Genomic DNA, 15,235 nt, shown 5'->3' with positions numbered 1-15,235 from the left:
TTAAATTGTACGTTATTTTTAGTTACAACTTCCCAAATATCAAAATTAACGAAGATACAGTGTTTCCTGTCCTTATTATTTTGCAAACAAAAATTGCCAATTACAGACATGCAGATCATAGATGTTGTGATCTATCATCTCTGTGATCTCTGATACAGGCCAAGTCAAAATGACATAACCTATACAAACACTTCAACCTTTACCCCCTTCCAAACCTTGTGGCTGTAATCTATGTTTTCACAATATTTAGAGTGTTTTCCGTAATACCTTCTCAATATTGATCAAACTAATTCCATCTCAATGTCCCTTAAACGTTTGCTGGGCAGAATAGCTGTTGTCACAGCTTCAACAGATGGGTAAGACCTAATGATATTAAAGTTCCCCAAGACAAGTTTTCAATGAGGTTTAAATTTAAGCATTGGATTCGCTATTGCACAGAGATTAGCTCGAGAAGGGGCAAAGGTTATTGTCAGTAGCCGAAAAGCTAAAAATGTTGAAGCAGCAACAGAAAAGTTGTCCCAAGAAGGCCTAAGCGTTACTGGGTTAGTTTGTCATGTTGGGAAATCTGAGGATAGGCGAAAATTGTTTGATGAAGTAGGTAATGAGTAAATAAATCCGACATTACCCCCATAATAAGCATTGAAATTATTATACAAATTTATTTGAATCGAACATTTCCGCAATAAAAAATATTTAAATTTTGAAGGATATGCTAACTGAGACTCTCTTTAAAGCATAGTTCGAAGGTTTAATCAATTGGTTTAAAAAATAAACGATTTATATCCTCGTACGAAGAATTGTCTTTATAGATAATAAATAAAGTTTCCCAAAGAAAAGAAACCTGTTAAGTACTCCAGGCAACCAAACGACGTAGATTAAACATGAAATTAACTTCATAAAATACATCATTGATTGCTCCAACCCAAAGGTTTGACGTCTGCACGACGTGAGTTTGTCTCATCCATACGACCTGAGTTAAGGGACTCAAAAGACATATCGACTACGTCAGTATCCCAATAATTACGCTAATTTTTTCTATTCGAACTGTCCAAAAAATCGTAACGGTTGATTGGATATTTTAGACCCCGAAAGTTAGCTATTTTTGGAGCTATTTTCTTTTATTTATCTCCTGGTGGAAAGTGGATTTTGAGATTGCTTTTCGAAAAGGTCATTTGGTCTGTTCCGATATTTTCACCCGTTTCGGAGGTATAACGTTTCTAAACTTTTAGACGTCTGAAAGGGCGCAAAGCCCTGATCCGAGCTTCGATTTTTTGGTTCCAGAATAATTCTTTTCGAAAAGGTATTTGCGAAAAATGTTATATTTTCGGAGTATTCTAGTTGAGGCTCGATATCTTAAAAAATGCTGTCGACATTTACTATTCCCTACCTAATTATTAATGATATTTAAGTCAATTTTTACCAATAACTGTATCTAAAGTGACTTGGATGACTTCAAAATGACGTTTTTATTATAACGTTAGCTTGCTTTCCTGAATTCACGTAGATTAGACGTCATGTTGATAACAAGTCCAAATGTGATCAAAGATCCACGTCGATTAAACGTCTGCGTGTTCGCTGAGGTATCCCAATTACGTAATCAATGATTAATTTTAAGCAAAATCTATTCATTTTCATTTCTTTTCAATATACTATTTATTTTACAAAAAGTAAACCAGCAAATTTTATTTAAAAAAATTTAGGTAAAGTAATAATACTTTGATCATTTCACGTGTATTAAACTGCATCCAACATGTTTTATTCCTGTATCAAAACGGACTACGGACACTGCTTTAAAGCGATAACTTAATTAAGCAATCTGGAGAAATATATTAATCAATTTTGTTAACATGAACTATTTTCGTTATTTCTGTGTGCCTATTAATATAAATAATTACGTATTTGATTTCAGGCAAAAAAATTGGGTGGTCTGGATATATTGGTTTCAAATGCCGCTGTTAATCCTGAAGTTGGATCTGTTTTTGATGTAAGGCAGTATTCATAATTAAATTCTCAAACTCTCATTTGACAATGGAAATTGGTCACCTAAAATTTATCAAAGTTTGAAAGTTCGGTAACTTCTCTTTGTTTTGCCTGCTTTTAATGAGTCAGCTAGTAATTTTTTTTACCTGGAGAAACATTTTTTTAACTCCTAACATGGTTTAAAGATATACTTTTGATATTGAGATTCTGTGCATGCAACTTGATCTTTTTTACATTTTAAAACCCTTTTTATACCCATATGTGATTATTTGAATATGTACGGGTGCGAATTAACGAAATAATTTCCAAACTGTTGCATGAAGACGATGTTGACCTTTCTCGGAAATATTTTTCGGTAAAATTGACTTTTTCTCCTATTTATCATTTACTTAGTTAACTTTACAGATAAAGTAGTACACATGTTTAAACACTTCTTATATTTTAAAAACTGGTCTTAAAAATTTTTGCAATTAGGGTGACTTTTAAATAAAGACTCGTGTGGAAAATTGATCACTTTTTAGCAATATCTTGCGAATGGGTGGTGGGATCAGTTACCCAGTTATATGCTAGAGGTGTTTTTTTATAAGTGTCCGAAATTTCACATTTCATATAATATTAATTTTCATTTCTTCTGAATAATTTTTGAAATAATATCGACAATTGAACGAAACAATGATGACGAATTCTTCAAAGTATTATAATAAATATCAATGAAACTAACTAAAATTTTGAAATTTTAATAAATTTGGTATTAAATATTTTGTTTTCAAGTGTTCGGAATCCTCGTGGGATAAAATATTTGAGGTAAACGTAAAGTCTTCATTTATGCTAGCCAAAGAAGCTCTTCCACTTCTAAGAGAAAGCAAAGCTGGCAGAATAATATTCATTTCATCGATTGCTGGTTTCCAGCCTTTTTCGGTAAATTACCTACCTACAAATGTAGCAACGCTTCTTTATTAATTAATTTTGCCCCAGTTATTAGGAGCGTATTCAGTCAGCAAAACTGCTCTGCTTGGTTTAGTAAAAGCTGGCGCAGGACATTTGGCATCAGAAAATATTACTGTGAACTCAATATGCCCAGGAGTCATTGAGACCAGATTCTCTTCATCTGTAAGTCGCTGACCAAATATTTGAAAACATTTGTTCTAATCTGTTGGACTATTTCAGCTGACTGAAGGAGCTGCAGGAGAAATAGCATTGTCCCAAATACCTATAGGAAGGTAAGCTTTTTTTTTTCGAGTCAGTAAGCAGAATAGGCAAATTATAAAAAATTGTGCAATACGTAATTAACTAATGAACACAAGTAGCTCAAAAAAGTGAACGTTCGTGACAATAATGTGTTTGACCCAATACGGAATTTCAGTTTCAACGAGCAAAATATTATGTAACTATTTATTTAAGGTTCAAAAAACCAAAAAATGTCAAAGCAAAACGAAAAAAATCTATTTTACAATTTACCAGCCTAACAAGGTGGACTTGAGTAAGTGCGCTTTGCACCTTAACATATAATGTACGGTTTAACATAATGTACATCCGATTGAAAAACGCTTAGGCTGATATTTTTTAGCGATTAGGCCTCTTATCATCTAGAACACCAGCTTATTTGCGAACATTTTAATGTCACCTTCAATTTAGTACTTTGAAAACTTTCCGTTTCCCAATCTACTTTAGATCGCATTTCCAAAAAAAACACTCCCAACTCCAAAAAAAGCTATAAAAAATTCAAATTGCAGCTGATACATTTTACATTTAGTACAGGATCAATTTGTTTAAACTTGTATTATTTTAGATTTGGGAAACCACACGACGTTAGTGGCGCTGTGGCCTTTTTAGCTTCAGATGATGGAGCATATGTTACTGGCGAAAATCTTGTAATTGGTGGTGGTATGGCTTCGAGATTGTAAATTCTCTACATGCATTATTTATAGCATTAAGTCTGAAGGATATTTCTATATTTCGTTGATTTTTAAATATATATCACGTGAGATAAAAGTTTCAAATTTTACCTAGTATATGTTATTTACCGGACGTTTCGTTTTGGGTTAGTTAGTCTAAAGCACTAGTTACTCAAAATTGTTTTATTATACTTTTACAAAACATCCCCTCATTTTAAACCTACCATGTAAAACCAATTACTATTAATAAAACCATAACAAAACATTACAAATAAATAAGGATATGTGTATATTCAAATTACCTTGACAAACTTTAGAAAGCGATTTGTAACAACTAGAATAAATATGGTGCTTGCATAGCATAGCCGCTCCGACGTGGAAATTATGCAACACATATGAAATATAAAGACCAACCACAAAGCACAAGCACAGTTATTGAAATCTAATAAGTCTATGAAGATTCCGGTTTATTAAAAAGAAGTTTCTCTGAATATATAAATAAATGTGGATCCTCTGAATGAGTATCAATTTTCTTAGAGACCTTCACGTGCCTTCACTTCACAGCATTAATAAATTTATAATGTAATTACCATCATGAAATAATATTAAAAATATACGATTCGACATACAAAAACTGCTATATACTTGTGACGAAAATGTGCGCGTAATTTGAAGAATTTATACTCAATTAATTATTTTTTCAAGATGAAAGCTAACGTAAATCTCTGCTAAACAGGGTGTCTCGAAAGCACATGATCAAAAGGATACTGCGATATTCTTTGCATCAAATGAAGACAATCTGACACAACTTTTGTTCAAAAAAAAAATGTTCTGGTAGTTTTGTACCACGACACACACACACATGAATTCCCCACTTGTCAAAAACGGATGAACTCGATTGTTTCATCAATATATGAGTCTTACATAAGAACAAATTCACAGCGAGTTTCACCAAAATACATGGTAATATTCACCCGATATTGCAAAAAAAAAATTTTTTTGAAGAACTTTGACCGTCAATATTAGAGGAGTCAGACATTTTTTGTTAATAAAAGTTAGGTCAGATCGTCTTCTTTTGATCCAAAGAATATCGCAGTACCCTTTTGATCATGTGCTTACGGGACACCCTGTATATGAAAGTCTGAAGTTACATTGAATTAATTGAGGTTTTTGCATAATGATCGTTATAGTCTTATTTTCGTAAAGCTTTATTTTTCAAATTTCGATTTCTTCTATTGTTCTTTGCCTTCGAAATAAATGTACAATTATATTTCTATACATTTTGGTTGTTTCAGTTTTAGTCTCACTTTTAAATCATAGTTTTTCATTTGGTGAGTGTTGGTGTGCTTATTTTAAAAACAAGATGTTGAATTGTTTGTCAATCGGCTTTGTCTTTGCGTAACTTTTGTATGTTACTTGTGCGTAATGTAAAACTATAAAACAATTCACCGGAAGTCGAATAAATTTATCGACAAGCTCTTAAGTTCTTCATTGTTTTTGGCCTTAAAATTACCATCAATTACAGAAAAATATACCTCCAATTTTCCTCGAACTAAATATTTAGGCAAACGACATAGGCTGGATAAGCGATCAAGTGATCTGCTGCTTTGAATTCTTGCATTATTAAGCGAATCTATTACTTTTATCGATCGTCGATCATGAACAATAGTTAATAGATCCTATTTGTCTAGGAGTTATATTTTAATTTGATCCAACACTACGGACTTAACTGCCACTACCCCGTAATTAACCATCCACTTATCGCGTAAATAACAAAATATTAGCTAATAAAACACACTTCGGGCTGATAAAATAAATAAACATGTAACCATAAACTTTGAAAATCATAACAAGTAAAGTTACAAATTACCTTTGTAAACAAAAAATGCATAACCAGCGTTATAAAAAAGCGGCAAAAAGGGGCTATCTAGTGACTGAGTCATCTTCTGCTGGATTAACACCCGTGGTATAAATAGGGCGTCCCATGAACATGGGATTGGAATTTCCATTGACTATGCTCCCAGTGCGCCTTCTATGAACGGGCGCTGTCGGTTCTTTTGTGATCTTTTTAATATATTTGAACACTCCTTCACCCGGTAAGGATGGCAGTACGTTTGGATGAACATACCATACTCGGTACGTGAAGAACCAGGATAAAATGGCTATACAGCCTCCTAGGAACTTCTCAATCATTACATGATAGTAGAGCATTGTGCAAACTAGCATAATATCCCAAAGCAGCTGAATAATCGTAATCGAAATGAACACTCCCCTAATATAAGGAGTGTATTTTTCATAGTTGTATTGCAGTGTTTGGAATTCTTCAATAGATAAATTTCTGAGAGGATTAGTGCTTTGTTCTGTTTGCCTGGTGGCTCTATTATGTTCCTCCAGTCTTAGAAACTCTTTAATGCTGTCCCAGCTGACCATAGACCTGGTCTCCTCTATGAGCACTAGACTGCCATAAATCAAGATAAATGTATGCCCAGAAGTATCGAAACCATTCCACATATGTCCAGCTTTCAAACAGGATCCTTTCGAGGAGTATTGTTTAATCTGGCATCTCCCAAATGAGGCCTCAATATAATTGAACAAGTTGGTCCAGAAGTACCAGAGCAGCGTTGCAATCGCGAGTCTAGGTAAATGGTGTTGAGCAATTCGTTTAAATTGTCCGCAACAGTACACGTATGAGGTGAATATCACATAGGGAGACAGCAGCAAAAGGTTCCAGCCCCAAGCAAACTTTACAAAGTATTTGTTTAAAATATTATCAGATCTGGATAAGTATCCTCTGGGTATTGTAGCAACATCGGCAATTAGGGAAATGAGGAATAACGAAGCCAGATAGATGCCCACTTTCAAATTGGTGTCGAAGAAAAGAGACTTCTTACATAGATACAGAACCATTAGCATAAATATCTCTTTGATTGATGTTGGCTCACAGGTCGGCTTAGTGCCTTTGAACTCAATGTTAATATCACTGGTGGTCGGTCGGAAATTCAGCTTAGTCGCATGAATGGATTTCCGTTTCGTTGGTTTACTTGCCATTATTTGGTTTTTACTCAAAGTTCTACTTTATGCCAGTAATATCTACTGTAGCAGCTGGAAGACAAAGGGCAATTTCAGCCTTTTTATTTACAACAATATAAAGTTGTGTTACCTTGCATTTGCTATTTGTAGCTGGACAAATAATGCTTTATGTATGAAGTCCTCTGCTGACATTTACAAAATTCAAAAAGTGGAAAATTATTATGAAATTTGGAAATTTAGGTTCGGGCATGAGATAACATGACATTGACTTTCACTGACTGTCAATCAGTGAGAATACATAAATAAGAAGACAATACAAAATATTTTCTTAAATAAATTAAATAATAACACAAATTTCAACTAACAAATTTATTATTATTTACCCTGACGTCCTGAAATATAGCTTCAAGTAATAAATTGGGTTAGAAACACTATATTGTGTCAGGTAGATATAGATAATCGGACAGCTAGTCAACAGCTACTAACCTAGAAACTTACTCGTCTTTATCTATGCTTACTGCATTGCACTTTGAAGCAAAATAACACATAACAAATAAAAATGTTTCCCAGAAACATACTCGCATCCACATGTACGTAGGAATAACAGAAATTGAGGCAAATGGATCAATTTTGTTTTCAATTTTTTAGGGAGAACCTGCAATCAAGTTCAGCTACGGTTCAGATCATACCGGAAAGGAGATTATTGTGAAACGAAAAACCAAAAATATCGTAAAGAAAGGGGACTTCCCATTAATCCAAATACAATTGGGGTGCTCACAGATGGATCCGACTTCAGTTACTTGGATGGCCGAATCGCCCCCTTGGCCCAGGGTCAGAAGAAAAGGATTTTACGTAATGAACAAACAAAGCTACAGATCATAGCTCTGAGTAGAGAGATTGACTTTGCCATTGAACGATATCAGCAAATACAAGACGAGGAGAGTCGTAAGAAACAGCACATATTAGATAGGAAGTTGAAGCCCAAAGGAGCAGCTCTGTTAAGTACAAGTTGAATTGCTAATTGTTTCTGTTCGGTAAATATATTCTAGATTCTAGTCTATTCGATTATGACCAGTTTATCCCTTTTGTTCGTTTCATCGTTGCTGATTAAATGGCGAATGAGTTGATTAAATTAAATACATAATTTTATTTTAGTCCTATCTTTAAGAAATACTGTGCTGTGTATTTCAATGAAATGTAAAAGCCTTGCTTTAGCACAATATTTTTTAATGCTAAGACTGAAATTCTTTATAAACCCTCAATACAATATTTAGAACTCCTAACTTTTAGAATTAAGGCCTCTACAAAACGACTGAAATAGCAATTCAATTCAATATGGTCAGTTTGCTATTTTTCTTTCGATTATTTACTAGTTTATTGGGCCCTTGCGTTCGCACTTAACAATTTACGTACTCACCTTGTCGAAAATCCTGTACTATCAACTTTTAGTGTGTCTTGTGAAAATGCCGCTTTTGACCGCTTTTGACTAGTTGAAATTTACTGACTGCTTTTCCATAAAATATGAAAATCATGATTTGTCAGGGTGACACAGTTCCAAAATTTTCGCGCGTTTGTCAAATCTATATTCTGTTTCTACTCTTTAGTATCATTTTGTAGGTCTGTGGGTTAAATTCGAGAACATTCTTTAGCTCTTGTTGGATTTAGTTTGTATTGATTAGATTCGTTCAGTTGGTTAACTGCTTCTTTTTCTGTTTTTATTAATGCTTAGGCGATATCTCCACAAAACGGCAATTTACCGACAGAGTTCTGCCACTTTGTTGAAAGATTGGCAACTTAAATATCTGTTTTTTGCCTGTCAAGTGAAAGCGTGAAAAGTGTCGTGAATAAAGTCGTGAATTTTAATGGGTGAAAAGTGTTTTCCAGAAGAACCTCCACTGAGAAAAGCTGCTGGTGAAGAGATTTTCTATAAGGTGAGCATATTGTTAATTGCGAAGGCGAAATCCCGCTGGAAATTAGTAAATTATTCTCCCTTGTATTTCACCTACACTAAGCCAGGCCAGCAAGGCAATATATAAAATATAGGGTTTAATTAAAATCTAGAGGCCGCACATTGATGAGGTAATATACACTGTGTCCGTGTTAAGAACTTGCCGCCCTTGTAAAACCTTTATTTGTGATCGATTTCAATGATACTTTTTTTTGTTAGTTAGATTAACAAAATACGTATTCGACTAGTGAGCACTCTGTATTGTCACCTGGAATTCTGGCTAATTTCGTAAACTTTCATGTTAAAATTAAAATGACCTAAAATCCCACTCTGCCAATTTTCATTGTTCTGCGTTGGCGGGAATAAATAAAGTTAAAAAACCCATTTGGTAGGTATTTAAAAAAATACAGAATATTCGCAGAACAACTGATTACAATAATTTTATTCAAGGTAGCTAATGTAGCTGTACGAATTATAAATGATGACGTCTACCATAAGGTTGACTGTTAACCAAATTCAAGTTATTCCCAAAAAACGGTTTTATATTGTGGTTTTCCCTTTATCTCTGATGCCTGTATCTCCGTAAGATTAGGCTGTAGGAAAAGGTTATAGGAGATTGTCATACAATTTTGTTGTTATCTATCCGAATCCAAGAAATTGCATAATTTATGTTATTAACTTTTTAATAACATTAATTAATATGTGCACATGTTAAGGAATAAACAGTCAACATGCCATGCAAACATGGTTAGTCAGTTGGAGACCTATCTTTTTCAAGACTAAACAGCGGTGTTAAACTGGGGACCGAGATTTTTTATTAGTCATAATTCAGAAGCGAATATTTTTATGATATACATAAAATAAGAATACAATTATATCAAGGTCTTTGCTATTCATCAGTTTCCGAAATCACATTGGAAATCCATTTCCGATAAGAAGCAACTCGAGAGTAAACATTGGGATGCTTTTTCGTCGCTATTCCACACTTATTAGTTATAAACGATGCAATCCCAACCTGTTCCATTTTCACTAAAAGCGCCGTCCCTGAATCTCCCTACAACATAAACAGTGAAGTAAAATAAATCGAATTTTGGAATTTTTCAACCGGAAAAACTAAAAACACATACATTGCATGCGCCCCCAGTCATAGCTCCAAAGCAAATGTGATGGACATTGTCCCAAGACGATGAGCATGTTTCATCATCAAAAATATCCACGGATAATTTTTGCAACCTATGTGATATAGGCTCATTTTGCTGAAATGTAAATTGTTATGAAATGCTATAGTATATTCTATGGCAAATTATTATTGAATTAAACTTGAACGAAATTGAAAATAGTGTTAATAAACTTCTGTCTTGTTCGAGAGGTCAAACATAAATATTCTCGCAAAGTTGGAATTGTAAGAATGGTTGTTTAAGGACGGATAGTTTAGAGTAAATCATTTCAAATATACTACGAGCACGAACAAACTGATACGCAAGGCTGTTACTAGTTAACTCTATAATAAAAATAGATGTAAACATTATATAGGGTGTCCCGTAACCACATGATCAAAAGGACCCTGTAATATTCTTTGCATCAAAAAAAGACGATCTGACCTATCTTTATTAACAAAAAATGTTTGGCTCCTCTGCTATTGATGGTGAAAGTTCTGTAAAAAAAAATATTTTTTCAAATATCAGGAGAATGGTACGATGTATTTTAGTGAAACTCGCTGTGAAATTGTTCTTATGTAACACTCATATTTTGATGAAACAATCGAGTTCATCCGTTTTGGACAAGTGGTGAATTCTTGAGTGTCGTGGTACACAAACTACCAGAACTGTTTATTTGGTGGACGAAATCAACCCTTTTTTTTGGGCGATGCATTTATCATGTATTCACAATTTTGTGCTCTTTATAAAATCTTGTACCATTCATAGTTTTTGCGAAAACAAAATTCTGTTTTCTTGCCACTTAACAATGTTAGACACTAACTGCAAATATCGCGATACGCGGCATAAGTTAATGGTCAACCAATCTCACAAATTCGTTTCGAATGACCTTTTCTTATGAAGAAGTGGTGGTGAAGAAAACTGACTGCTAGAAGATTTTACAAAGTGCAATAAAATTGTGAATAAATGATTGCATCAACCAAAAAGAAATGAGTTGATTCCATCCAAAAAAGAAAAAGGTCTGGTAGTTTTTGTACCACGTAAGAATGAACTCGATTGTTTCATCAAAATATGAGCCTTACATAAGAACAAGTTCACAGCGAGTTTCACTAAAACACATCGCACCATTCTCCCGATATTTCAAAAAAGATAAATTTTGAACATTGAAGAATTTTGACCATCAATAGCAGAGGAGCCAGATATTTTTTGTTAGTAAAAGTTAGGTCAGATCGTCTTCTTTTGATCCAAATAATATCGCGGTACCCTGTAATGTGCTTACGGGACACCCTATATACTATTTTAGAATATATGTATTTAGTGTTACAATCAAATGAGAATCATATACTTTCAAATTATGGTACATATTTTTTGTTTATCATATAAGTATTTTGGCGTGTATGAATTTTGAAGCCTATAATTTTGATGATCATTTTTTACACAACCAGTGATAGCCATCTTGTTTTACAGAGAATTATTTAAAAGTGTCGATAACAAAAACTGAAAAAAATATCCCTAAATTGTTCTTGCTAATTAATTCCGTAATTTCACAATACTTTTTGCAAGAATGTCTCGGTCTTTCGGTATACCACGGTAGCCAGTTCTTATTGTTCAAACAGTACTTTCCGCATTTGAAAGTGTATTTAGAAAATTTATTTAACGAAGCGTTTCTTCGGCTCCTATGGTTCAATCATACATTTGAATTGTTCGTTAGGAATATTTACTTTATTTTTTCTTTGATGTTTTAAAGATTTTCTTTTATTTCGAATGTTTCATCAGTTCTTTTGAAAATCACTTAACTATGGCTTTTTATTACGGCAAGTTTTGAAGGCAGTGCTAGTCGTATTTATAATATTGGTTCTAGCTCAAAATACCCGACGGAAATCATTTTGACCAGTTAGAGATCAATAAAGACTTAAATGTTCGTAATTTTTTTATTGTCAACATTTTCTCACTCGGAATCCGATTGGAACTATTTTTTTATCGAATTATTGGTAGCTACCTTTGGCCAAAATTTAATTTATGACATAAGCAAAAATATAGTAAACGTAAAAAAATATAGTACAGGGTGTTTAAACAGTGTCCTGATTTCTAGGTCAAAGTTTAAATCCGTCGGCGGAAGCTTAGATAAAAAAGTATACATTGTGACAGCCTCATGTCTTCTGAGTAAGTTGGATTTTTAGTCGTCGGTTCATCTTGAGCCATTCGAGATATATTAATTTTTTTAGGACCGATCACAAAATTTACATTATTTTATTTAAAATATCTCATATAGAATGTTTTTCTGTTTCCACCATGATATTGCGCTTAAAAAAATAAATTTGTTCTATTTTCGGCTTATTGTCTGTGTGTTGTTTTACCAAATAACAAAATCATATTGTGCTTACCCCAGTTTTTCCCCAGCCAATAATTAGGCCAGTTTGGGGGTTTCTCGTGGAAAAGTCATCAGATAATGTGACCGGCTTCCATGTTCCATCATCGGGCAATGAAGTTTCCAACTAAAAACTAATTTACAGTATTGCGAAGTATTGAATAAATAATTTTACCTCTAATACTGCACAGTCATTGACCAGTTTTTCGGAGTCAAATTCGTGGCAATAAATTTTCTTTATATCTCGTGTATTAACTGGTTCCGTTGTAATCTCCGTTAGGCCATATTGAATGGAATATAAACTGCTGTTTCTGGGTCTGAAATGTATAACATATACAAGGCATTCTCTAGTACAAGTATTGTACTCTTAGAATGTTTTGACTTATCAAGTAAATTTGGAAACGCCGTTTTGGTGCTGAAAAATATCTCAGAATTAACAATTTATAACGAAAAATTATAGTTTTTTAAACTACGAGAAATGTTCCAAAATGACCTACAGCTAATATACAATGTTTTAAGATATCTGATATAATTTTATCTAACTCAATTGAAACAATCCAACCAGTGAGGAGAATACTGAAATTTTGTAGTTTTCGCGGATTAAGCAGCCAAACAAGTGATAGGATTTGGCAATAAAATGTCGATATTTATTTTTGATTAATTAATGAACAAAATGTTTTAGGAAAGTGAAATCCTGAACTGTTTAATAAGCAACCCATATAGCATGCGTGACTAAAATAATATTACATTAAATACTCTGTAGCTTAGTTCTTCGACTGAATATGCGGATTCTGTAACATTAGATATACCTTTCATTATTGCAAACACAATGGGCAGCACTTAGGACAAAGTTGTCATTTAAAATCGTCCCACCGCAGGTGTGCTTTGTTTTATATCTTAAGGAAACCTGAAACAATCGGATATATTCAGGTTGTTATAGCAAACAGATTCATTGTACCGCAAATGGGAATTCTCCCTGTTCAGCATCGGTTCCATTAACAATTCTGGACGAACCTGGAAGAAATTATTTTTATTACGCTAGCAAAAAATTCTCAGGGTTTCTTACCATAAATTTCCACAGAACAGAGTGAAAATGTCAGACTAAAGATATACAAATAGCGGGAAGCACCCGTAACGGAACTAGGCCAATTCAATATCTTCATTGCAAACGTTTAATTAAATGGCTTTCGTGTTCATGACTTATTTTATAGTTGCCGACTTGAATAAAACATCACATTGTATCTAAATTTGCGCTACAGGGAACCGTTTTATCAGTTTTTATTTAAAACATTTACATAAGTATCGTATTCGAGAAATAGTTGATTTGGCTCAAAGATATTTCAATCAAAATATCGTATAAATTTCGACTAAAACTCAAAGTCAAAGTCTCAAGTATGTGGTTTTTTTTTTGTTTAGCCTTATTAAATTCCAATGATTCCGATAAGGCAAGTTGTTCCGTTTTGAACACTCTTGTAAGATGTCGATTTTTTCTGGTCCTGGAAATAAGTGGGCAGAAGCTAATGAATGGGTAGTAAAAGCTGAATCGGTCTCTACGACATCAGAGTTTGTAGCTTTATTAAAACGATTAGCGTCTTAATGTAATCTAGTGGAAAATTTTCTCCCAGACTGTCCAACAGGAACCGACGGACACTCTCCACAACTTAAGCGATATACTCCTGATTTTGAGAGTAAATCTAGTTATTTTGTTGTTTTCTAACTAGGTGATTCTTTAAAGTGTTCACATGTATAGTCTATTTTATTAATTATTTGAAAAGAAAAACATTGTTGCAATCGATAAAATTATAACGTTCAGGTGTATGTTAAATTCAGCTGTAAACAGTGGAATGTTAAACAGACAATAATACAAAGAATTGAATGCAGCGAACTTGCGAGGATGAGGAGAGTTGGTTTCAAAGCAAATAACAAATACTATCTGGTGAAGAGGATTTTCTGTAAATTTACGGAATTTAGTGGAAAATTTTCTCTTTAACAATATGTCTATGTTCAGTCAGTTTTTATACAGTGAACTGTAAACGGGAGGGAAGAGTTATAAATTGTAGAAAGGAATGAAGCAATTAGATTATGCTCGTTCGTCCAGAGTCTGAACATGTCGTCTACGTATTGTTTATAAAATGTGATGTATAGTTTGTACTCACTTGACATAATTTTCAGGGTCAGGGTCTATTTTAGGTTTCAGTTACCAGTGGTGATAAACAAGACCCCAACATTATTTGATATATTTCAAATTTTATGTAAAAAATGACAGTTGCGGCCACTCGAATAATTATCGTTCCAAATAAAGTTTAGAAAACAGCCCAAAATACTTTTTTCAATTTAAAACCCCCATTTTTAATAATTTTATCTTATTCAGTATTATTAATAAGGGCAAGTTTATGTAAGGTTGTCTATTCGAAAAGTGTTTAGTTTTCGAAATATTGTCAATTTAATGTTTTCAAATGGAGGCTATTTTGTAGCATCTTATTTTGAACACTGATACTCTCAGTTACCATGATGTGAGTGGCAATTTTTGACCCAACTTGATTAATATTTGAATTTAGAGTCTCCCAAAAGTTCCTCAAATTGACTTGATGCATGCGTGAATTTCATGAAAAATTGGTGAATTTATTAAATAGATTTGGAATTTGGCGGGCAAAACGCCATGTATATGGCTAAATTCTGTCATTTTGACATTTACTCTGACGCCTCAAATCTAGTTCTCTAACCGAAATCCATCTAAAACGTGAAGAATTCGCGGAATTTTCGTTCATCCGATGGCAGACGGGGAGACCCGAAGAATGGGAAACGCCCCGCTGTGAGACCTTCGTCGGAATGCGTGGAATGCCCCACCCGACTTGGG

At 33.6% G+C, this 15,235-nt stretch overlaps 4 protein-coding genes and 1 long non-coding RNA gene across 5 annotated transcripts in view; 2 read left to right on the top strand and 3 right to left on the bottom strand.

The window, feature by feature from the left end:
- The window catches only part of LOC125505446, a 10,544-nt gene extending 2,101 nt beyond the window's left edge, over window positions 1-8,443 (bottom strand). The window contains exon 1 of the long non-coding RNA XR_007282176.1: window positions 8,323-8,443. This is a non-coding gene — a long non-coding RNA (uncharacterized LOC125505446). The remainder of the gene's footprint in view (window positions 1-8,322) is intronic.
- Window positions 137-3,985, top strand: LOC109534503 (dehydrogenase/reductase SDR family member 4). Its single transcript, XM_019900219.2, has 7 exons — window positions 137-356; window positions 417-594; window positions 1,910-1,984; window positions 2,752-2,898; window positions 2,956-3,090; window positions 3,148-3,200; window positions 3,770-3,985. The coding sequence occupies exons 1-7, from the start codon at window positions 301-303 to the stop codon at window positions 3,882-3,884; spliced, it is 759 nt and encodes a 252-aa protein (XP_019755778.2). The 5' UTR covers window positions 137-300; the 3' UTR covers window positions 3,885-3,985.
- On the bottom strand, window positions 4,044-7,207 carry LOC109534502 (acyl-coenzyme A diphosphatase FITM2). The gene is made up of 2 exons (XM_019900218.2): window positions 7,036-7,207; window positions 4,044-6,977 (listed from the first exon to the last, which is right to left on the bottom strand). Exon 2 carries the CDS (start codon window positions 6,921-6,923, stop codon window positions 5,799-5,801), a length of 1,125 nt encoding a protein of 374 aa, XP_019755777.1. The 5' UTR covers window positions 6,924-6,977; window positions 7,036-7,207; the 3' UTR covers window positions 4,044-5,798.
- LOC109534504 (39S ribosomal protein L52, mitochondrial) lies at window positions 7,263-7,965 on the top strand. Its single transcript, XM_019900220.2, has 2 exons — window positions 7,263-7,495; window positions 7,554-7,965. The coding sequence occupies exons 1-2, from the start codon at window positions 7,465-7,467 to the stop codon at window positions 7,916-7,918; spliced, it is 396 nt and encodes a 131-aa protein (XP_019755779.1). The 5' UTR covers window positions 7,263-7,464; the 3' UTR covers window positions 7,919-7,965.
- Window positions 8,444-9,645: 1,202 nt separating the features above from the next.
- On the bottom strand, window positions 9,646-14,048 carry LOC109534445 (chymotrypsin-2-like). Its single transcript, XM_048669237.1, has 7 exons — window positions 13,445-14,048; window positions 13,337-13,392; window positions 13,188-13,285; window positions 12,554-12,695; window positions 12,395-12,505; window positions 9,981-10,109; window positions 9,646-9,907 (listed from the first exon to the last, which is right to left on the bottom strand). The coding sequence occupies exons 1-7, from the start codon at window positions 13,539-13,541 to the stop codon at window positions 9,743-9,745; spliced, it is 798 nt and encodes a 265-aa protein (XP_048525194.1). The 5' UTR covers window positions 13,542-14,048; the 3' UTR covers window positions 9,646-9,742.
- Between the last annotated feature and the right edge of the window lie 1,187 nt (window positions 14,049-15,235).

The sequence above is a fragment of the Dendroctonus ponderosae genome, unplaced genomic scaffold (genome assembly GCF_020466585.1).
Source record: "Dendroctonus ponderosae isolate FM_Combo_2020 unplaced genomic scaffold, Dpon_F_20191213v2 Dpon_F_20191213_8, whole genome shotgun sequence".
Taxonomy (NCBI): domain Eukaryota; kingdom Metazoa; phylum Arthropoda; class Insecta; order Coleoptera; family Curculionidae; genus Dendroctonus; species Dendroctonus ponderosae.
The sequence above is the reverse complement of the archived record's forward strand: the minus strand, read 5'-3'. Positions and strand labels throughout refer to the sequence as shown.

Bases quoted from the DNA above. Each gene is read 5' to 3' on its own strand.
- LOC109534503 (XM_019900219.2), top strand. From the start codon at position 301: ATGTCCCTTAAACGTTTGCTGGGCAGAATAGCTGTTGTCACAGCTTCA. The intron at 357-416 runs GTAAGACCTAAT...TTTAAATTTAAG, and splicing joins GTCACAGCTTCAACAGATGG to CATTGGATTCGCTATTGCAC. The intron at 2,899-2,955 runs GTAAATTACCTA...ATTTTGCCCCAG, and splicing joins CTGGTTTCCAGCCTTTTTCG to TTATTAGGAGCGTATTCAGT.
- LOC109534502 (XM_019900218.2), bottom strand. From the start codon at position 6,923: ATGGCAAGTAAACCAACGAAACGGAAATCCATTCATGCGACTAAGCTG.
- LOC109534504 (XM_019900220.2), top strand. From the start codon at position 7,465: ATGTTTCCCAGAAACATACTCGCATCCACAT. The intron at 7,496-7,553 runs GTACGTAGGAAT...TCAATTTTTTAG, and splicing joins AAACATACTCGCATCCACAT to GGAGAACCTGCAATCAAGTT.
- LOC109534445 (XM_048669237.1), bottom strand. From the start codon at position 13,541: ATGAAGATATTGAATTGGCCTAGTTCCGTTACGGGTGCTTCCCGCTAT. The intron at 12,696-13,187 runs GTATATCTAATG...TATACATTTCAG, and splicing joins TGTGTTTGCAATAATGAAAG to ACCCAGAAACAGCAGTTTAT. The intron at 12,506-12,553 runs GTAAAATTATTT...ATTAGTTTTTAG, and splicing joins ATGACTGTGCAGTATTAGAG to TTGGAAACTTCATTGCCCGA.